Source organism: Pollachius pollachius (genome assembly GCF_949987615.1).
Source record: "Pollachius pollachius genome assembly, chromosome: 2".
In the NCBI taxonomy this organism is placed as follows: domain Eukaryota; kingdom Metazoa; phylum Chordata; class Actinopteri; order Gadiformes; family Gadidae; genus Pollachius; species Pollachius pollachius.
The window spans coordinates 33,143,875-33,167,826 of record NC_136935.1 but is presented as its reverse complement, the minus strand read 5'-3'; the positions used below and the strand labels follow the sequence as shown (position 1 = coordinate 33,167,826).

Sequence of the window (23,952 nt, the reverse complement as noted above, 5' to 3'; positions counted from 1 at the left end):
GAAACGGGAAGGATGATCAGCTACTTTAGGTAAGACATCGATTACCCGCAAAAATAACTAAACTTGGAACAAAAACATTACTTTTAGCCGTAGGCTTACTGCGCTTGCGCATTCCTAGGGGTGAAGAGCAGCGGAGGCCGGCTGTCATTGTGCTGAAGATAAACGTCACGACGCGGTTGCTCTAGCAAGGACCGTGGTATAAAATGCACGCCTACGTCGATTTATTTTTTATGTCACGCGTCTGGATGTTTATCAAACACTTCGTCCTGCGCACATGATTCCGGGATTGCGTTTTCACCGCTGATATTCACTCGGTACCGCGGACACCCGTCTGCGCTGTCCCCTCCAGCAACATGTCCAGCGTTAATCTCATTTTTTGGGACCAGTTTCAAGCTGGTAGTTCGGACGTGGACTGGTGTGAAGGCAATTACCTTATTTATCCCAGCATAGCGGAATTTTACAACACGGTCCGTATTTCTAACTTGTTGTTCTTCTCCCTGCACTCCGCTGTGACTTTTGTTTTTTGTTTTGTTTTGCACGATCTTTGTTTCTTTAGTATGTTTGATAATTATGATTGGAAACTGTATGCTACCGGCGGATTGTTTTTCTTTCCACTGCATGGCGTTTTAAAGTTGTGTTATGCTAAAAATGCAGATCTCTAGGATAGTACGCAGCATAAATTGTCCTTTATGCGACTCTAAGCAGCTGGGATGTTTTCTCTTGAGTTCAAGTTGCACTCCCTTGATTTGTTTTTCTCGCCTTTTTTTGCCTTTGTTGAAATCGGCAAAGAAGGCTCATCGTTTGTGCTGTTTTGGCAATATAAATATATATATATCTGTTTGAACGTTTTGCTCACTTTTTTTTTTCTTTTGCCATTTCAGATCAGCAACATATTGTTTTTTGTTTTGCCGCCTTTATTAATGTGCTTATTCCGCCAATATGCAACCCATTTCAACAGTGGGATATATCTAATATGGAGTCTTCTAGTGGTTGTTGGTAAGTTTACTGGTATATCATAACTGTGTGTGTGTGTGTGTGCGTGTGTGCGTGTGTGTGTGTGTGTGTGTGTTTGTGAGAGAAACTGCGGACAGGCCGGGCATCTCGCTTTTCTTGAAAACTTGCAAGCCTAGAAATCAGATTTTGGGAAGTGACTACAAATAGAGAATAATGCTTTGCTGGCCAAGTGACTTTTGCACTAGACAGCGGATTATGTCTATTTAATTCCTTCCCAAACCCATCGATTACGAACAGGAATGTCTTCATAGTTGGATGACAATGTTATAAGGTTTCTTCCTTTTCATGACAGCCATGTCAACCGTTATCGAAACAAAGCAGCTTTCACTTTAATATATGTTCACATACTAGGATGTAAAAACAATGCGTTAATGTTTAAGTTGAACTCTTAAAAGCACAACCTATTTCATACAGTCCATGGTTTCCACCGTAGTCCAAATAGCCACTGCGACACTTTATTTCTTACTTTTTTTTTCTCCAAAGATATTTGTTTCCATTCGAAGCGATAATATTGAAGCTGAACTGTGAGTAAACTTTATCAGGCTGAGCAGGGCCATGTGTCTCAGATCAGCAGAACACCACGATGACAATTCCTTTAAACAATACAATCTCCTGTAATCATAAGAAAACAGTTCTCACTGATAACCATAAGTCTGTCAGCCTTTTGATAAAAACATGGGGCACAGAAAACCTGATTATGCCATGGAACCGTTATGTCGTCAATCCAAATTCAAAGTGAACAATTATAATAATATTTCAATATTTAAGTAAATTACAGTACACATGCGGATCAGAATCCTTAGGCATGAGGTTTGCATTCAGTCTGACTGGTGTATTTTTTGTCTTTGCATACTTGCATGGCCATTTTGGCCAGTCATAGTTTTCTTGAGAGCGCTACTTCTGTATACACATTCATTTGTATAGCTTATTTAAAAGCATGCTGTTAAAATAACCTTTTAATTCATTTATATATAGCCACTTCTTTGATAGGCTGATATTTTGTGATGAGTAGATCTCTGTCAACTCAGACTATCACAGTTGATCTGTGTCTATACCGCTTTTTGGGCGTATTAATTATTATTTATTTCAAAATCTTGTATCTAAGACATGTATTTTTAATGCGTGCTGTTCTGTTGTGCCTAGGGATCGGATCCACATACTTCCATGCCACTCTGAGCTTTCTGGGCCAGATGCTGGATGAGCTGGCCATCCTGTGGGTGCTGATGTGTGCCATTGCAATGTGGTTCCCCAAGCGATACCTCCCCAGGATGTTTAGGAAGGACCGGTAAGTGTCAGGACAGGACTCTGCTCAACAACTTCAGGAGCAACCTTGGGTTGTACCCCCTGCTCCGTTGGTATTGACATTAAGCTACTCTATAGTGTGAGACAGGATGCTGTATATTGTCCATCTTGTCGTTGGACAACCTTCCCATTTTGGCATAGACAATCTATACAGTAGCCCTCTTTTTTGATAGCAAATGCTGACAATTTAATGTTGCCTTTGTCAGGCACTAGAAACTGCTGTTGTCTTTCGGCTGCAACAGTAGCCTACGTTTTGCTTGTAAAGATCAGCTGCTCTGGGATCTTCTACGAATACTACAAATACTACTGCTCCTCTTATGCTTCTACTGCTACTAATACTAGTACTACCACTAGCACTCCTACTATTACTTCTACCCCAACTTCTTGAGTTCTCAGTAGTATGCTGTTGGTAAATGTCAGGGATTCAGTGGTACTACAGTCCAGTTTAATTATAGATCTGGTAAAAATAGTGACAGCTGTTCAATAAAACTGCATCACATGTCTTTACTTTTCTTTCCATTGTAATTGAGCCAGCAAGACTGTTTCCTCTCCGCAGCCTTATATAAAAATACTTGTACTTGTAATGTGCTTAGAATTTGATTTGAGTTTTAAGTGTAGTCAAGTGCATAATAGGAGATAGTGCGCCTCACAATAAAGTTTCTACTCAAATGAGTGGACTGAATGTCGTTATGAACGTTTATCATATATTCAAATGTATATGCAAATAGCCAGCTGAGGCTTAAAATTTTCATCATTTTAATGTCCAACACGTGATGGTAAGATGCAAGGCCTTGTGAGGTCACAAATGTCCTCATAAACCTCGAACTTGGTGGTCCTGGTTTATGGGGGACACACACACACACACTAACACACACACACACACACACACACACACACACACACACACACACACACACACACACACACACACACACACACACACACACACACACACACTTGAACAATGGCTCTCTCTCCTTCCTTCAGGACGAGGTTCAAGGTGGTGGTTGGCATCTTGTCGGGCATCACCACTGGGCTGGCCTTCGTAAAACCCGTGGTCAACGCACTGTCCCTGATGACTCTGGGCATCCCCTGCACTGTGCTGCTCATCACCGAGCTAAGGAGGTCAGTTCAGTACAGTCACGTCCCCAAACCTTCCCCCCATCAGCCTCGGTTTGTCTAGGAGTTATTTGGATGAGTTTTAAATATGTCATAAGCCAATACTTTACAGTACTCCCCCCGAAATGATTATTGCTACGATTGTTAAGCTTCTGTCAACACTTTTCTTTAAGTAAGTAAGGCAGGGCTTAGGGTGGAGGCAGGAGAATCCCTGAGCATGTAGCAAACGCAGGCTGTTTGCCTTTTTTTATAGCATTTTTTTATCTGAACACAACCAGCAATTCAACTTTAATTGTAAGCATTTTTTTTTTCCTTTGACTAGTCTTCTATCCTAGTGTCCTTGGCGTTTATTTTTACGGTTTAATGAGGTTAGGACTCTGAGGCTAATGTGACGCTCTTACCTATGGTATCGAAGATAGTGTCAGAAGTTTAGACACATGAGCAAATTTATGTTATTACTGTGTTTTCTTTAGCACAGCTTCTTTTGTTGGGTTTCCTTCATGCGTGTCTTTATCTCAAATGACGTTTGCGGTGTTGAGTCATAGCAATTATGTGTACAAGACAAACCTTACTTACACAACCCTACCTACAGCCGACAATACATTACTTCTGGCACTCAACAATACAGCAAGATAACATCGTGTGGATAGTTGGTGTAGACTAGCAGTCGTATTTGCTCCAGTGGCTGCTTTCTTTGGCCTACAGCAAATGCTGTGATCTAATCATGACATTGCCTGTCAAAAAGGTCAATAGATAGCCGGCGTGATAAAGGTCTCCATTTGTATTTTTATTTGCAGTAAGCTATTTTAAGAGAACGCTATGGGACGGTTCACCTCTCTGAATGACATCTTTGGCCTATAATGAGGCTGATCAACTTTTATTGTCTGTTACACACACACCCGCCCGCACACACGGACGCACAATTACAGACTTAAATGGGTGTATATTCTTGGTGTATCTATTCTTCAAGACCTAAATGACAGGGCTTATCCCAGCTGTTACGGTCAATGTGAGCTATAATCATTAAAGAGACAGACACTCATGTTGAAAGGTGCCCAGGGTTCAGGGCTGTGTAAGTGACTTAGTGTTTACCCTCTCCGGGGGTAATGTACTTTTGGTCCTGTACTCCCTATCCTGCAGGAAGTTATGATGTAAAAATAATGTTATTCAGCACTAAAGATCACTGTGTGTGTGTGTGTGTGTGTGTGTGTGTGTGTGTGTGTGTGTGTGTGTGTGTGTGTGTGTGTGTGTGTGTGTGTGTGTGTGTGTGTGTGTGTGTGTGTGTGTGTGTTTGTGGTTTCTTCCGGTTTCCCACATTCCTAAGTTTAACTGGAAGTGCTGTTGGTTTTGTTAGTCCATTGTTCACCTTTCTGTGGTTCTCAGCCAGAGACACCGCCTGTGAGGCTCCGACTGTTGGCTCAGACTGTTGTTCCTCTGTAGGGAGGCTTACTGTCCACCCAGTCAGAGTGCCGGTGCCCTTTAGTTAACACATTAGAGGAACTCCCACCCTGGGGTGTCACTCTAGTTCACCAGAGCCAATAGCCTGGGGCACAACTTGTTCTTATTTGGGTTTGGAGGACAGAAGATTAAATGCCAAATTAAAATAATAATTGGGGTATAGGAGATAAAAAAAAAAGTACATTAAAGGGAAAAACTCGATGATTTCCGTTTTGATCTCTTTAGCGCCACCTCAAGAAACGACAGTACCCGTTACGCACACACAAGTGAGTGGAAGAAGGAGTTTGTTGCAGTGGCTCCAACAAACCCTTTCTGGAGGAACCAGAAAGGGTGATGGAAAACGTAGCACTAGATCTGCAGTCGTCGTGTTCTGATCGCATGGCAGGAATGTCGCCACCGAAACTCAGTTCTGCAAATGCAAAGGCTTTCATCAGTGGACCATGGGCTCAATCATCGTTGTGTCACCTCATGCTAGATGGCTCAACTGACATATATTTCATGCACATCTTTAGATGTTTGATATCGCAGATTTAATATTGTGGCTATTATTTTGCGTTTTGAGTTGGTGGCACGCGTGCCTAGGGTTGCCGACCCCTGATCTAAACTTTAGGGGGAAAACGTACTTGGGCGGGGTACCGATGGCCTAGTCTGAGTGCGCTCTGAGGCTGCACACTTGTTGTGCATTGAGTCGTCGATGCACACAGGATAAGCCAGCCATCCCCACACACACACTCTGGAGGACGTCCTACAGCTTGGATCACCATCTCCATGGACCTTTACCCTTGTCCTCAAACGCTCCAATGAACCCGTTTTCAACATCATCACCCTGGGTCGGGTGTTGTGGAAGAGCACAGAAAAGCCACCTAGGTGGTGTGTCGCAAGGACGTTGCTACACTGTTCTGCAAATAAGCTTTGCTTAATCGGCCATGAACATCAAAAGCTGCCTTTATCATTACCATGGCACGGGGCAGCATAATCATTGGCACACTAAAAAATAAAACTATAGATCAAAAAATTCACAGCACAATGCGGCATTCTCATATATTCTCGTTTCTTATATTTTTTACAGTGCAAATATGTTTGTGAATGAGTTTCTGAAAATGGTGTTTTAAGATGGGACATATGTAATTATAATTTGTAAACCCTTGTTGCAAATATAACAACCAAAAAAAATATTTAAAATGTTAATGCATGATTGTGGACTATATGGAAATAGTACAATTCCAGGTCTTCTGGAAATGTTTTTGGTCGCTGTGTCATAATTCAGCTTAATTTTTAATATATTGTTGCTTAAGGCACACTCATTAACGAGAAAATGTCAAACTGGCACTGCATGTTGAAAAGGTTGCTGACCCCTGGTCTAGATCGTTTGGCTAGTGTGAGCACGCCATCCGTACTCAAATACAGTTCAATTCCGTGGCCTGAGTACACTTCGGAGAGGTGTGCTCAGGCCACGGTACAGATGCTAATGAGCCAACACGCACACACGCACGGATACGCAACATGAGCTGGATGATGTATAGTCCATGCGACCCTTCTACCCCTATTGTTTATCAAACAATAAACATGGCGGCAAGCGATTCACGTTGGTGCGAAAGCGAAGTTGAGAAAAATTTGCATACTCCCAAATGTTTTTATTTTTTTATGAATGAAGAAGAATAAGCGCACGTCTGAGTGTAGGCTACAAACGCGATTAACTTTTTACAAGTTCAAAAAAAAAAAGTGCAATCGTACTTGAGTACGGCACAGGGTAACTTTGCGCCCAGTGTAATGATGACCTATCAAAGTAAAATGATTGCAGCAATTTTCTTATTAATAATCATTCATCTTTTACGTGTGGAATGCAAGCATCCCCATTGTTCTCCAATCAAGATGTATGACAAGATTTTGTTTCTGTACTGCTTTCCTGCACCCTTTCCCTGATGCCTTAATGCTCTGTTCTCTCTGTCTCCGTCATGACTTACACATTTCAGTAGCATTGCACTTGTTAATCTGTATTCCCACCCGACACACACTTCACATTTAGCAAATAGTTTCCTCTTTTGTTTCTCGTTATCTCAACCCTTCTACAGCCATGCCACACTAACAGCTCACCAGCTGTTATCTGTGGACAACATGTTGTCAGGTTGTGTAACGTTTACTGTCTCAATAGGCTTCACACGCAACATTTTATGCCACGCAACCCTAACCCCGAGCACTCTGAAGAGGAACTCCCCAAACCCCTGGGGAGAAGAATCCTTGAAGAAGAACACAGAAGATGGAGCCCTCCTACTAGGGAGGGTTAAAGGTGCACTATGTGCTGAATTGGCAGACACCTTATCATAGTAAAAACCTAAAACAAAGCGGAAGCAAAGGTTATGTTGGATTAAGTCGGATTTGGTTGTTCCTCCTATACAGACCTTGGACATCCGTTGGTAGTTTAGAGTTGATTCAAAAACAAACTGACTTGGCTCTGCTCAGCCAGGGTGACTCCTTAGTTATATAATGGCAAATACCAAACTCCTAGAGGAAAGATCTCGTTCTTATTTGATTCCTCCTCTTTCCTGTGTGTTGGTTGGCTAACTGACCAGCGGCCCTGTAATGTCACCCTGTGTTGTTGTCCATGACAACAGGAGCATAAAAACATGTCCCGAACCCAAAGTGCAGAGAGCAACGGAGCGGAAACTCTAAATGCAATGTTATTTAAAAATAGCCGTCCTCTGTCTTCGATTCACACCAAGCATCTGCCACGGCCTCGGTTGGACCCGGGTGTCTTACACATCTAAGAATAGCTGATCCTGATGGGCAGGAATGTCTGAGGGTGGGGAGGTTGACGCGGTCAGACTGGACCATAGCAGGCTGGGCGGCCTCCAGACACAGGGCAGAACGTCAGGTCACTGAGGGTCAAGACTCCACACTTGTCGTCCATTGTCTGTGGTACATTCTGTCAGGAGCTTTAAGGAGGCAGCAGGGAGACTAGACACTGGAAAAAAAAACAACTTAACACTGTACATACTGTACAACTTTTCACAGAATATCTATGTTCTCGGTGGTTGGACCGGGGTTCTTGTGTATAAGGGTTTAATGCTTTCTGTAGTCACATGCTCTTCATCCATGGTCACAGTTTTATCCTCAAAGAAAGTGTGTGTGTGTGTGTGTGTGTGTGTGTGTGTGTGTGTGTGTGTGTGTGTGTGTGTGTGTGTGTGTGTGTGTGTGTGTGTGTGTGTGTGTGATAGAGAAACTGTGGACAGACACTTAGAAGCCTTAATATCCTATTTGGAGAAGTGACTTTCTATAGAGAACCATGCGTCTCTTGGCCAAGTGACCTGTGTATATGAGAACCATGCAAAACCCACAGTGTTTATGTGATATGTACCTCGTCTCCCTGCAGGTATGTTAATCAAATGTGTGTTCTTGGTCTGTGGTTGTGGTGCTGGCAGGTGTGAAAACCTGAGGGTCTTCAAGCTGGGCCTTGTCTCTGGGTTCTGGTGGGCCCTGGCGCTGCTTTGCTGGCTTAGTGACAGGATATTCTGCGACATGTGGTCGTCGGTCAACTTCCCCTACCTGCACTGCGCCTGGTGAGCTTCACGCAGCACAACAACCAAGAGGAAATGCATGCCACAAAGCTTTAAGTACTCTGCTTAACTGTTGAAACATGGGGTAAAGAACAAGTGACATTAATGAGGTTAAAAGATAGATAAATGATGACTGACTACATTCATCTGAAACCTGGGAAAGAAAGTGCTGTTTCTGTTTTTTCAAGGAGTAAAATATGGCATATACCGTATTTTCCGCACTATAAGGCGCACTTAAAAGCCGGTAATTTTCTCAAAAAACGACAGTGCGCCTTATAATCCGGAGCGTCTTATTTATGGATCAATTGGTTAATTGGTTGATCCATACTGGTTGTAAACGGCGCTCTGTCAAAATGTTTCAGTATGAAAAACCAATAAAAACAATTTAATAATAATAATAAAATGTTTCACTACGACTACGATAAAGCCACACCGCTTGCAGCATTACGGCTATCGTAGTCAGTGCACACAGCATTTTACTGCGCTTACTCACGGAAGGTCACACTATACGATCACAGAGCCAGGAAATCGGGCGGAAGACTGGCCACACTACAAGATTCGAGGGTGCGATGCTCTACTTTGTATCATTCACGTTTGCAAGATATTTAAAAAATCTAAGGTTTGGAACTGCGTAATTGTGTTTTACTTTTTTGTCATAAAGGTTCCAGTTTTATATCTGCTAAATGCAGCAATTCGTCCTCACAGTTGCGTTGTGCGTGACGAGCTATACAATTAGCACAGCTCCATCTAGTGGATGCATAACGCATCCCCAGTCAAACGTTTGACTGCAGTATCTTCTATGCTATGCGCCTTATAATCCGGTGCGCCCTATTTATGAAAAAAGTTCTAAAATAGGTCATTCATTGAAGGTGCGCTTTATAATCCGGTGCGCGTTATAGTGCGGGAAATACGGTATACACCATGGAGATATACATGTCAATGAACAGGGGACTGTACACAGGACTGGGACATTTCTCCCTCTAACAGGTTCTCTTATACCCTCCCTTTCCAGGCACATCCTGATCTGTCTGGCCTCCTATCTGGGGTGCGTTTGTTTCGCCTACTTTGATGTGGCCACCGAGGCGCCTGAGCGGGGACCCGTCATCATGTTCTGGCCTAATGAGAGCTGGGCTTTCATAGGCGTCCCCTACGTCAGCTTCCTCTGCGTCCAAAGGAAGTCAGCCATCAAGGTGACATGAGCTGTGAACCCACAACAGGCAAATATTCACCCGAAGCAAGTCCTCACAGGACAAAAGTATTCACCCGAAGCAAGTCCTCACAGGACACAAGACCTCACAAGACCCAAGTCACAAGAAGCAAGTCTTCACAAGACACAAGTTCTCACAAACCCAAGTCCTCAAAAGACACTAGTCTTCTTGACCTGATAAAATGGAGTGAAGCGGCGAGCTGAAGCAGGCGCAGGGAATTAGTTATGCACCATACACCCTTGAATGTGATTGGATGATGTAAGAGATATGTGTTTGGCCTGTACTAATGAATTAACCCCTAGGCCTGTTTTCCTTATTCTTTGTACGACGAACAATACCATTAATACAATCTGCTGCCAAAGCACAAGAGCTACACCAAGATCGTCCACATTGACAACATAAAAAAGGTTTATCAGACCTGAGACGTGCACACTGCGAGTTGAGAGCACGTATGGGAAATCATGTGTTCTGGTTAGAAATAGAAGAAGGTGAAATCAGGAGATAATTCAGGTCAATCTCCTGCATGGTAAGAACGGCCATTTATATATTCCGGTAGCATCCAACTGATGCACTTTAATGATTGTGAAATCCTGATCAGGTCAATTTTGATTTAACATTGTATTGATTAACCCCCCCCAAAAGTGTTACTTTGCTACTTCTGCAAATGTTTCTTTAATTATATATCTATAGTTTTAACAGTATTTCTAGTATACGATCAGAAGAGAATCATGTGAATTCTTGTTTCTGCTTTTGTGTGTGAATACAAGGGAACATTTCAGGTCTGGTGCTTGTGTAGCTGCTGACTCACGTTTGATGAAATACTTGCTGGTAGTATTTCATATGTTTATTTAAGATATATCTGTATATTCTATATTTTTGTCAAAGTTTGTATGTTCATTGTTGGTACTTTTTTTTTAACAATGCTCCAAAACTAACATTGTGAGTTGTAAAAAAAAATACCAAAACAATTATTAGCTGTTACTACGTTAGTCATGGTATAACTGACTTTCGAGAAGATTTAATCAAGTTTTATTTCTGAACAATGTGGAGATGTTAATCATGCATGTATTAAAGTTTTCTAAGAACCATATTTATGCAATACTTTATAATGAAGGATTCCCTCATTAATACTAATTCTATATTTTTTAAGCATCTCACCTGGGTCACCTTCATGTTTGTATGTGCAACTATGGGTTTTGTATCAGGTGGGGCAAAAAATCGTTAAACTAACCATCTAGGCAGGGTACTGACCCTTTACTTTTCGCCAGACTTTGGTTTAATTCTCAGGAACAGGCCGAGATAGCTGAAGTACATTGGATTCTGGTTTAAGGTTTGCTGATCACTCAGCACTTCTATGTGCCCGTCCGATTTAGATCCAAGATGCGTGAGTTTGCCGTACAATGGAAGCATATCGGATTACAAAAGTACAAAAACAATTCTCTGAAAGCAAATTTAAACACCAAAGGTTGTGTTATTGTTTAATCTCATACTTTTACAGAAGTGCATCTAGCTCAAAACTATGTGCATGTGTATCACTTTTAACTAGTTTTCTATTTATTTGTGTTAATATAAGGGAAGGAAACACATTTTCTGTAATCTTTCCTGATTTCCCTTTATTAGTCAAGTTCCTATTTTTGTAAACAAAGGAACAATTAAAACACCTACCTGCATGATTTTTTGTAATATTTCACCACATTCTTTGTTGTACTACATGAATGTTATCGTTTTAAGTAGAGTATGAGCATAAACCTACTGGAAAGTAAAGCATGCGTGTCAAATAATTTTGATAGATTCTGTGTGAAATTAAAGTGTTATTGTTGTAAGTTAAGCTATAATTCAGGAATACCACACAGTAAAGGCCTACCTCATTGTTGTAGTGTACATTAGTCCTGTATGTCATTCAAATATACCCGATACTTTTGAAAATAGGACATTGAGAAAAATAACCAGGGTTTATTCACTTAGAGTATCTTTCTTCCCCCGCTTCTAAGAATAGATCAAAGAGTCAACAGCGGTTACAATGGAGCCCCGGGTTATGTATTTTTATAGATTTTCCCTCTGTACCTGAAATAGGACTGAAATAAATATATATTTTGATAATGTCGATCAATATTTGTAACAAGACTATAGGAATATTTAATGCAATAAAATTGAAATCAATATACTCAATATATTCTATTGTTTCCTTATTTCCGATAATAAATGCATAGCACTGAATTGCATTAATTTAAAATATTCACACTTTCACACACAACTTTTTCCCCACCTGTTCTTGCATTAAATTAGTAATCATCCTGGAGCTGCCATATTATGCCACCAGGGGGCGGTGATATCCTACATAGATTTATGAATGTGCCCATGTTTATTTACAATGTGTTCAGAAAGAGGAATTTCCATTCAAGATTATGGAGATTATACATAATTGTCTGGCCGTGGCATTCTTTATGCGACAAGTTTGAAATGACAAGTTGTAACTTGCTGGTTGTGTACATAGGATAATTATATTGTGTTTCAATCATTTCTATTATAATAAGAACATTCTAAGAAAGTAGTTATGGAAGTCATATTGCACAATTCTTGATGGCATTATTTATATTAGATTTTATTTTTTGATATCGATTGTTTATAAATAACAGCTAAAAATGAAGTAACTATTCCTGTATAAGAATATCAATTATAATAATGACCAATGACGATCAATGATCTCAATATTAACGTGTTATTTTAGATAAAAATTGTGTTCTTCACTGCAGACATTAACAAAATAATATAAACATAGACGATGTTCGAAAAGTTCTGGGGTAAAGGCATGAAAGTGAGCGGTCGGATCGCCACTGTTAGAGCAGGAAGTCCCGCCCCTTCGGTTCTCCTGCGGGCCTCCATTCGCTCCCCAACAAGTCACAGAAAAAACAGCAGCCGTATCGAGATAATGGATCAGAGCGCACACATGCGGTTTTAATCGGGGTTGCTTCAGTGGAATATATTTTTCTCGGTTGTTTGGGGTGAGCCGTTTTCAGCTGCAAGGGGAAACAAACACGTCGGCGAGGAACACATTGAATCGACATCCCTCCCCTGCGTCATTTAGACACATTTTTGTCCATCGACATGCAATATGTCCTTCATAAATAAACGCTAACGTGTTATTAACGACGCGTTTGTCGCTCTTGCAGCGGGCGGATCGAGAGCGGCCGAATCTGTCAACACATACATGTGATTCGTTGTAAAGCGTGGCACATTAGTCAAGGCGTCCAGATGATGTCAGGGAAGCATTTCAAGGCTCAAGAAGTCAGTTGCTGCATCAAATACTTCATATTTGGATTCAATATCATATTTTGGGTAAGTAACCTACCGCAGAGACCTGTTTGTGGCGTTTAGCTCCGTGCCATCTCAAGCATAACTGGGAATGATCTCCCTCCCGACCCGTTAGTCCGTTCATCCCCAGGCTGTCTTTTGTTTATATGTGCATGAAAGATAACTTGGGCATCAGGCCATATGGACATATTGTGTTGTGTTCGCTACTGTTGTGTTCGGTGCATTCCATTGTCACCACAGATGAACCACTTATTTTCATTATTTCATTTTATTACACATTGCTGACAATGATCGCTATTACATGTCGATGATGTATATATATATAGCCTATTTTGTGCTCTGCACATATTAAGCGATTGTTTATCCCCAACAGTGTAAAAAGTGTGAATGTAGTAGGCCGTGTTATTTGTATAAATTATTATTTGTGTGTGTTGTCATCAGCTAAAGCCATTAAACATACATTTTCTGGCCTATCCAACATGTATTACAACATATGAATTTATTATAATAATACTGTATTGAGAATATAATATGATCACTATAGTGCCATCGTGGTATTCCCATTATCCATCGATTTATGATGTATTTCATTTACAGCTAACCGTTCACTAAGTTTAGTATAACAGACATTAACCTATCTGACGCAATCATTACGTCAGATCCAGATACGTTCTATATTAGTTATATTGAAATAAGACACAGGCTAAATTCTCTAAATTAAGACTTCTAGTCTGTCTCACAAATGGCGGGGGAAGCTTGGATTGACTTCTAGAATCTTACTGAGGGAGCGACCAATAATCACTGAGACTTACTTTTCTGCAGTATTCAAACTTAAAATGTGCCTATGAGTCATATTTGTGTCTCCAAAAATATATGATAAGAGACAGTTTGAGGAAGTTAAAACTTCATATCATCAAATTAATCCCTTAGCACGCAATAAAAACACTCATACTACTGTTCATTTTTTGGGGGATTTCAGTCATCATTCATGAATCATGAAAGACTTCATGTCTTTTGAATTACGCTGCACTTGACCTTTACAGATCTCATACAATCCAGCATTGTCAGTCATACACACGTTTCCTCAAATTAAAACAAGTGTGGCCAATCTGACTATCTCCCTCACATGGCCCAGCAGAAATGCTCAGATGATTACTGTCGTGAGATACACAACAACAGACAGCTGCAGAAAAATAACTGCCGGTCTCTCCTCTCTATCCCCTCCATATCAATTTTTTTCTCTCTCTGGTTCACTCTCCAAACCTTTTTTGATTACTTTCTCTCATCCCCTGTTTCTATCTATCTCTCTCTCTCTCTGTCCATAAACTCTGGCTCTGTCTATTCTCTCTATGTCTCTACCTCATTATCATTGTCTCTATCTCTCTCTCTCTGTGTCCCTATACTCTGGTTCTGTCTATCCCCTCTCTCTGTTTCACACTCTCCCTCTCCTCTGTCTATCTGCTTTCCCCTCTCAGTTACTCGGTGTGGCTTTTCTTGGCATCGGATTGTGGGCATGGAGTGAGAAGGTAAGTTTTATTAATGAGCTATGAATCATTATTCATTCAATCTATTAAATGTCCTCGTCGGTATAGATTGCCACTCTTTAGCGACTTTCGATAAATTAGTGGTGATGAGCGCAGAGTCGCACGGCTCGGTCATAGGCTTTCCGATCAACCTGAATCCCGAAGGAGAGAGACGCGAGGTGAGCTCATGCTGCTGCTGCTGCCGGCTTTACTGAACCACGGAGGAATGTTCTGCTGTCGTGTGGGAAGCCCTTCTGCACAATGACTTGTGAATGAACCATAATACACACACTCTCTGTGTTCTGAGTGTGGGCAGAGTTGCCCTAGTATACTTGACCACAGTTTGCAGTTGTACACAGTATCTGAATTGACTGTATTTTATAGGGCGAGCCGTACATATTGAATGATATACAGATAATACATGATGTCTGTTACCCTGCTCCTCATCCTCAGTGCAGTTTATAGTCAATTAGTACAATGTAATATGCGATATAAGTACATATTCTACAGTACGATATACTGTATGAATATATATATAAATATGTAATATGCAATTAAAGTACATCATATGATATAACATGCAATTCAAGTACATCATATGATATAACATGCAATTCAAGTGCATCATATGATATAACATGCAATTCAAGTACATCATATGATATAACATGCAAGTATTTTACTGTCTGTCCGATTTATTTCCGTGGTCAAACTGGAAACTTGCTTATCTGTGTTCCTCTCTTCCTCTGCAGGGGGTTCTGTCCAACATCTCGTCAATCACCGACCTGGGGGGCTTTGACCCGGTGTGGCTGTTCCTGGTGGTGGGGGGGGTGATGTTTATCCTGGGCTTCGCCGGCTGCATCGGCGCTCTGCGGGAGAACTCCTTCCTGCTCAAGTTTGTACGTGGGCAGCCTCCAGGTCTCTGCACGTCATGTGATCACACATGTGACTGATGAGACTTTAAAGTCACCAAAACAGATTTTGAGAGGCAGAATGAGTTGTAGCACTTGTGTTGTTTACAGATTGTATCTGCTTAGAGTTGGTGCTACGGTGTACCAATAGTTTGCTCAACGCTAAGCCATGTTGTTTTTAGTCCTGCGCTACTCTGCACTCTTTTCTTGGCTGGTTGTTCTTGGGAACTCGCTGGTGCAGCGCTTACATCCGACATTTTCTTTGGAGTTGCCTAAATATTGATTGTATGCTTAGATTGTGCTCAGTCTCGCCAGGAATTTGCTTAGGGTGAGAGCAGAGTTGCTAGCTAAACAACCGACAGCACTAAGTACAATTGCATTTCAGTTCTCGGTGTTCCTGGGCATCATCTTCTTCCTGGAGCTCACGGCCGGGGTGCTGGCCTTCGTGTTCAAGGACTGGATCAAGGACCAGCTCAACTTCTTCATCAACAACAACATCCGGGCTTACCGGGACGACATCGACTTACAGAACCTCATCGACTTCACCCAGGAATACGTGAGGATGGCCTGTTGAGACTTCATGTATCTCTGCAATGCACTTGTCTTATCTAGAGACAAGTCCGTGTCGGACGTTGTACAGTTTAGTTCCCCGTAGCAATGGTGGGCCCCGGTGCAATGTTGTCCACAAACATCAAATCAGCTGAAGGATATGTCTGTAGGCCTATCGATTGACGCAGAGCAAAGCTTTGAGCCGTATAACACCAAAGTGGTCTAGTTGTGCTTTCTACAATTGAGAGCTGTCTCCAATGTTAAAACAATAAAATAAAACAACCAGAAGAAAGTAGAAGTTTAAATGTTGTATCAGTGATCATTTAATATGTGGCTTTATTCTATTTGTAAGGTGTCCACCTTTCTTAGCATTGTACGTCATTATTTTTATTTGGCATGTTAAAACATTTTTTTTAATTTTCAATTGGCTATGATGGAGTCTTATTATTATAATTTTTAGCGATAGTACTGAGGTGTGTGTGTGTGTGTGTGTGTGTGTGTGTGTGTGTGTGTGTGTGTGTGTGTGTGTGTGTGTGTGTTGGTTGTCTCTTTATCTTGTGTCCTTCACAGTGGGAGTGCTGTGGCGCCTTTGGGGCTGACGACTGGAACTTGAACATCTACTTCAACTGCACAGACTTCAACCCCAGTAGGGAGAAGTGTGGCGTGCCTTTCTCCTGCTGCACCAAAGACCCGGCGGTAAAACCCTCTCCAGAACGTCTCCAAGACTTGTCCTCGCCTTCCCAAGACTTCTCCTAGCCTCCCCAAGACTTCTCCTAGCCTTCCTATGATTTCCCCTAGACTTCCCAAGACTTTTCAATATCTTCCCAAGACTTCTCCTAGCCTTCCCATCAGGTTCTTGGTTCAGACTCAAAACCACGATGTCTGCAATCTGTAGGCAGTTATGAGCAAGATTCCGAACTCCTACCAGTTCAAAACGTTATCTGAATCCATTCACTGTAGGGCGCTGTGGGAAAACTAATCTGCCAAACGGGTAAATTAAAGTTTAAGCTTTTAGTTATTAAAATCTGTAAATATATGGATTTCAATATGTTAATATTACGTGCAAGAATGATACAACTGTGGAATACAGAATCCCTATATAGTAAGTATAGTTTGAGTATATATCTAATATAGTATAACTGTTTCGGTATAGTTTACGGTAAGGCCAGGCTAGCATCCTGGAGTGCTGGCATGTTGAAGGGGAGGGTCTTTATCCCGTGCCCTGCCACTGATAGCAGAGCAGCTATTCTGTGTCCTGAAGAGGCCCAGTAGACCCAGGCAGCTCTTCAGCTGTCATCAGCCCCGGTCTGAACCCAGGACTCTCAGTCCCTCTCTGCTATGTCCGCACACGCCAACAGAAACAAGACTTTGGAAGTGGTTGGAAGGAAGGCCGTTTATCTGACGGCTTGGGGATTTTTTTTTTTAGTTGTACTTTTAAGGCAAAGGAAATGTCCACTTATTATGTTGAGTAAGATCCTGGTTCTGCTGCAGTAAGAAAGACATAACTTGTATGGAAAAACATCAGTTTTTGTTTCTGTTTTTGATGGCCTATTGAGAAGTGTACGCGGTTTTATTAGTGTTTGCTTTAGTCCTCAAGTAACAACAAAGTTCAAGGAAAGGCTATAAAGGGTTCCATTGGTAAATGTAGTTAAATGTTGTACAGTATTTGTGTCCTTCCAAAATGGTCACCAGAAGGAAATTAGGGTTTGAAGAGAGGGACATTGTTCTGTTGAATAATATAATATTCTTTCTCTCTACAGGAGGATGTCATCAATACACAATGTGGCTATGATATCCGAGCCAAAACGGTGAGTCACATCATCACACACTTCAAGAAAACCCCTCTTAAGGCAGCCAATGGAACCTTTGTAACAAGGATTCTAGAACATTCTACTGGAACATTCTACTCAGAGTAGTTTTGTTATTCTAGCTGGGCATGGCCCACTGAGGTCATCAGGTACTCCGCCCTGAGTACAATATTGCTCTTTTAGCCTGCTCTCCCCCTAAAAGAAAAGGCTACGGGGCCGGTCCTGAGCCCAGTCTGGGCTTTAGCATGACTCATGATAAAGATATGCAGTCTTCCCCCCTTTCCCCCAACCCGCCCCATCTTCTGCTTCTGCCATTACCTTCCATATTGAAAATCCATTTCCAAATTTTATAAAATTGTAAAATGTTTTTTTTTTACCTTAATTAATTTCAGCCCCCCTGAATTTGACTTCAGGAGGGGTCATAGGTTAGGATTCACTGTGAAGGGGTAGCATGTTTTTTGATGAAATAGATATACTATCACAGGAATGTCAAATTCCTTGATATAATCGAGATTGAAACAATAAATTGTTACGAATTGTATTTTGTATGTTTATTCGGTCTTTTTTTTCTTTTAACAGCTCTCTGTTGCAATATATTTATTTACTCACTGTCACTGGTATGAATGATCTGGTTAAAAAAAACAATCGTTATTTTATCATATCAAAGCGTCCACACAACCACACAGACACAAACTGTGAAAAACATTGAACATAATGCTGCTCATTCTCATTCGTGATCCAAATTACATAAAAACTTCTAGTTCTTCTAAACTTCTAGAGAAAACCCTGTTGCTATAACAACCATAAATACATCCACCAACAGCGGTAACCCCACAGTATGTGTTTGTGTCGGTGTGGCGTGACATGTCATTATCTAAGCCGCCGCTTGTTTGAGGAAAAACATGCTCAGGAAAACCCAGGGAGCAAGTCTTTGGAACAAGTGGTTTCATAGAGGATGTCTAGCAACAAATACTTGATTAAAATAGATGGTCATTATATGTTCACACAGCACTTAAAATAAATCTTTGAAAGACCAAACACATTCATTCATAATCATAAGAATGATTAAAAAGTTTAATTAATTTACAGTATGTGTTATCTGTATGAACGCCACAACGATGTTCTTGCGTGTTGGTGTGATGTGTATGTCTTTATGTGTGTGTATGTCAATGTGTCCATATGTGTATGTGATATATGTGTGTCCTTCTGTTGTCCATATATATATGTGTGTGTTCTTCTGTTGTCCATATGTGTATGTGATATATGTGTGTGTCCTTCTGTTGTCAGGACTCTGAGCAGAGGACATTCATCTACATCAAAGGCTGTGTTCCTCAGTTTGAGAAGTGGCTTCAAGACAACTTGACGGTGGTGGCAGGAATCTTTATAGGAATAGCATTACTACAGGTGGGGAGTCAATCAGAACCTAATGCGCTAGGTCAGGGTCTTTGTGGATGGGGGTTCTAATAACTATCTAATATTTGTGGTTGCATCATAATTCTATGAGAGATTATACACTATTATTGGTAATATTGATTTGTATATCGGTATCTATGCCTATAATTCAAATATAATAATAGCAATCTTGTATTAATAATTCTAATATCCCTAATTAGGTACATAATAATTCCTTTATGATGTAAATCTAGTCCTTATTATAATAGTTATGTAGAAATAATGATTACATGTCAATAATTATTTTGCATTCATAATGGCGATATTGTTGTGTTTCTGTTTCTTTCGCAGATATTTGGGATCTGTCTAGCGCAGAATCTAGTGAGTGACATTGAAGCTGTCAGAGAAAGCTGGTAGGAACCATTTCATTCTTTCAGATGCTGCAAAACAAAATAGAATTCAACTTTACTCTTTAATATGTCGAGCAGCTCTGACATTTTTATTTTTCTATCCTCCAGTTTGTTCACCTAGCATTTAAGGATGCATCTGAGATGCTAACAGGAGGTAAGGTCATATGCAAACTTTATATAATCTGAGATGTGTCTAAGGAAGATAAAATACCATGTACTGTATTAATCCAAGATGAAAATGAGGTTTTCACATAAAATAAAACATAAAATATTTATATAAACACAATAAGGGTATTAGAAATTTAAATTTTAAAATAAAGACAGTTGAGGTAGGCATTAATCGCAGTGATATGCAACTTCATTACTTGACATTATGGAAAGAAGTGTCTGAGTGACTTTAAAGGATTCATTCTATATTCATCAAGTTTAACAGCGTAATGATATATACGTATACGGTATTCACTCCACAGAGTTCAGCAGTTGGACGCCAGCTGCCCGAGGGATTTCAAACTGACGTTATATGGGCTATGTCCAGACTGAGCCAAATCCCATGGTAATGATTATTTTGTAAAAGTCCTACATGTGATCCCCTTTTAGAAGGAAGCACAAGCTCTAAGAACTAGACAACAAACAAACAAAAAATCCTATTATATCGCCAACGTATCACCAATGTAAGCCGCAGATATGATTGTAAAGTTGCTATAGTGATTATGGGTGATGTAGCAGATGTGGACGGGGGAGGGGAATCTTTATCGTGCGTACAGAAGACTGATTTAAGGGGCTGTACTTCCTGTGTGTAGGAATGATAACAGGAAGGGCTTTTGGGGAGGTCTTAGCGGTGGTGCTTTTATGCTCTATGACTTCTTCTACCTATGTCCAGTTTTTTGTTTGTTTGTTGGTTTGGTTTTACCGCTGAACCTGGGGGGGGGGGGGGGGGGGGGGCTGTGTACAAACGTGAAGTGATTCTAGAAACGCACTGCATGCCTCTCGTCTGTTGATAGGACATTGGCTCTCTTAACCGAGTTACCTTAATGTCAAGTATTTTAAAAAAGTGTTTGTAAGATAACTAGTGTAGAGCGACATTGGCCGATTAGCACTTTTAAAAATGTCACTGACATTATATTTTCTTTAGTTATAACTTAACAAACTGAGCTAGTATTAGGACCTGTAACTCTATATGAACACTAATTCTAACTTCAGTAGCACCATCAAATACTTACACAAACGTTATCACTTAGTGACAACTAGAAACACAGGCCTGTTTTGGGTGACGTTTGAACAAGCTCATTGTGTGCCAGTTTTCCTCTTTGCTATCTGCTATCACCTCTTTCCCTTAACCATACCCTACCAGGTCTACTTTGTAGCTAGTTGCAACATACAGCTAGTTGTGTCTAGATCTCACAGGAAAGTCCCAAAAAACCTTCTTTCAATATTCTGTTGATATATGCCTATATAGGCTATACAAAGCTAAATGATGTTTGAAGCACCTTATTTCATTCTAGGCATATTTCATCAGACTGATGCAAAACGTGTATCTAGATAACATGAACCCAAATAAAACCGGCCGTTAAACGTGTATTTTTTTAGTTTTCAACTGTTTGAATTTAACATAGCTTGGCCACACGAGGGCACACTTTCCTCAAACTCCTCATTCGACCTGCCTTTGCTTAAAATCAAACTTTGTCTCTTTTCTTAATAAAGGATTTGTATTTCGGCCCATCCCCTATATATCATGTACTGTATGTAGAGAATTTCATTCAACTACCAACTTGAATTTATTCATTTATTTAGACTGTGATATATATTAATTTCTCCTCATGCGTCGTTGATCAAACCTGCCTATGTGAGTGTTTACCTGCATTTGATGTGTTTGTGCTTTTATTATTTTTAAACTTGGGAAAGGATCGTCAACTCCATAATATGTTTTGACCAAGGCTTGGTTTTAAAATCACAATTTCGTTATTTTAACTTCTTATGAATATGTATCTGTAAGAAAAGTGTTTTCCACCAGCTCATGTAATACTAGCTGGAACAGCCATTATGGGAAGTGCGCTACCTTCAATTTTAGAGCGACATGAAACAAGCTAAGAAAAAATATATAATTTGTAATAATAATAATAATAATTACAAATTATATATTTTTTCTCAGCTTGTCTTATGTCACTTTCAAATTGGAGGTACCGCACTTCCTAACTTAAAGAATAAAAGCAACAGTTCAATGGAAAGGCTGACATTGCAGGTATTAGTCTTCAGGATGTGTATTGATTTGGGCGTTCAACCTCCAGACAAAAGGTACTGGGTTATAATCCCATTCAAGCATCCTAACCTGTAAGCATCCTGGAGCACGATGCCTCAACCCTTCTCCTTAACGACATGTCTCTGAAGTCACTGCAGTTGACTCTGGATTCATGCAAATGACACCTAATTAATGAACAGCAGTCTCTGTGCTGTGGTGATGTTTCTCATGAGATGTTTACTATTCATGAACTCAGTACCGTTGAATATTCCCCCCCCCCCCCCCCCCCCCCCCCCCCCCATTCCAAAGCCTGATATGATTGTTGTGGGTCTTTACCACCATGTTATTCCTGACCACCGTGTGCCATACGTGTGACGCTGCCATACTCCTGATTGTATTTTGTGTTCTGTTGCCAAGGTTTCATGTGTGTCGCTAACCCGTGTAAATTAGCCTAGCTCTGAGGGGAAAGATGTAAATATATCTCAATAAATGTGGATCTTTCTATATAACGAGGACTGAAGCATGGTATTCTGTTCTTAATGTGCATATTTCGTTTATATCTTTCTGTGTAAATGAATTCAACTTGGACACTTGTAAATTAGACAACGTTAAAAAACACAAGCCTAACAATAATAATGTTTATGGAAAGTAATTAACACAGGAAATAGCCTACCCATGTTAGAATACCTGTGTTTAGGTTTAGTAAAGCACAGCTCACAATAATGTTATCGTGTCCTCTCCGTGAAGCCAGCGTGGTGCCCGTCTACCGCTGATCTCCACAATGGTTATCTATTGCCACAAAGAAGCTTCCTATTATAGGAGCTGTTCATCTGAACGTTGGTAGAATAAACAGCTGGAAATACCCACACTGGGGTTGATGTCATCGTCCTGCGTTATCTATTGCATCACGCGTCCTTTGAGTGGCTCACAACTACGTGTCACTACTTCAGTTAACACACACACACACACGCACACACACGCTGTCTGCAAGGTCATCAGCTATCTACTGAACTTGGAAGAATACTGTGTCTGCTATAAAAAGAATCGACTAATACTGACGCCCACTGGTGGCTTACCAAAACGCACTGATCAATATCAATAAAATGTTGATCTATTGATGTTTTTGACCTAATGTAGAAAATAAATATGGTTATAAATACAATCAATCCTAAAACTATTACACTAGGTACTTTCTCCATGTTTCACAACTGTGCTGAGTAAATGTTGAACTCATATTAAAGCATTTAACAATTAATGACGTCCCCAATTTATGATAGATTATCTGAAAAGCATACTTGATCATTGATATATAAAAAAAATATCACTAATGGGAGTAGTACTAGGATCATCAATCAAGGGAGAACGCCTCCGGAGATTCGAGATATGTTGGGTCATTGATGGAGATATTGGCTGAAACAAAAAACCCAACCAAGTATGTTGATAAAAATGTTATTTGGATATAGAAAGGTTTAGAACTGACACATTTTCATTGATGCATTGGATTGGTTTAAGTTCTAGGCCTATACGTAGCTGTTTATCATCAGTCTCTCCCTAAGCGTGACGTAGACGACACCCTTGCTGGGGCGTTTCAACACATAGTTTGGTTTGTTGTTGGTTGGTGAATTGATTTTTTATATTTCACTGGATTTTTTCTTATAGCGACGTCTTTCCAACGTGCATAGTACAACAATATAGCCACGGTTCATTCATACCCGATTCAAGAAATTAGGTCAAAGGTGACGTCGCCCAATCGTACCTTGGTAAATATAACATTCATATGTACCCCATAAAACTTATATAGCCTATTGCAATAACAATACCTTCAGATGTTAATGGGACTACGCAACACAGTCGTGTAGTCAGTAGGCCTACATATGGAAATACAAATGAAAAGTCGTTTACATTTATGCGATCTCTACCACTTGATTAATCTAATCAATAATATAAAGCCGATACTGTCGATAGCGCATGAGCTGATCAGTCACACAAAAAAGCATCCCCTGGCGCACCGGATCTATCGATAGTCGTAGTGATTGTAAAAAATCTCTGCTTGACGAGTTAATGATTGGCTGCTTATCCGCACTTAGTACTTAGCATGGAGTTTGGAGTCTGCCCTCCACTCTGATAAACCAGAACTGTAGTCGCTCCGACCTGTT

General features: G+C 40.5%; 2 protein-coding genes across 2 annotated transcripts; both read left to right on the top strand.

Annotated features, from left to right (window-relative positions):
* Nucleotides 1–170: 170 nt before the first annotated feature.
* Nucleotides 171–10,743, top strand: acer2 (alkaline ceramidase 2). Its single transcript, XM_079730902.1, has 6 exons — nt 171–467; nt 882–996; nt 2,158–2,299; nt 3,304–3,441; nt 8,313–8,450; nt 9,460–10,743. The coding sequence occupies exons 1-6, from the start codon at nt 354–356 to the stop codon at nt 9,644–9,646; spliced, it is 834 nt and encodes a 277-aa protein (XP_079587028.1). The 5' UTR covers nt 171–353; the 3' UTR covers nt 9,647–10,743.
* Nucleotides 10,744–12,621: 1,878 nt separating this feature from the next.
* On the top strand, nt 12,622–20,426 carry LOC307071812 (tetraspanin-5). Its single transcript, XM_079730903.1, has 10 exons — nt 12,622–12,991; nt 14,443–14,493; nt 15,243–15,389; nt 15,787–15,957; nt 16,521–16,646; nt 17,711–17,758; nt 19,046–19,162; nt 19,502–19,563; nt 19,669–19,714; nt 20,031–20,426. The coding sequence occupies exons 1-9, from the start codon at nt 12,908–12,910 to the stop codon at nt 19,679–19,681; spliced, it is 819 nt and encodes a 272-aa protein (XP_079587029.1). The 5' UTR covers nt 12,622–12,907; the 3' UTR covers nt 19,682–19,714; nt 20,031–20,426.
* The last annotated feature ends 3,526 nt before the right edge of the window (nt 20,427–23,952 follow it).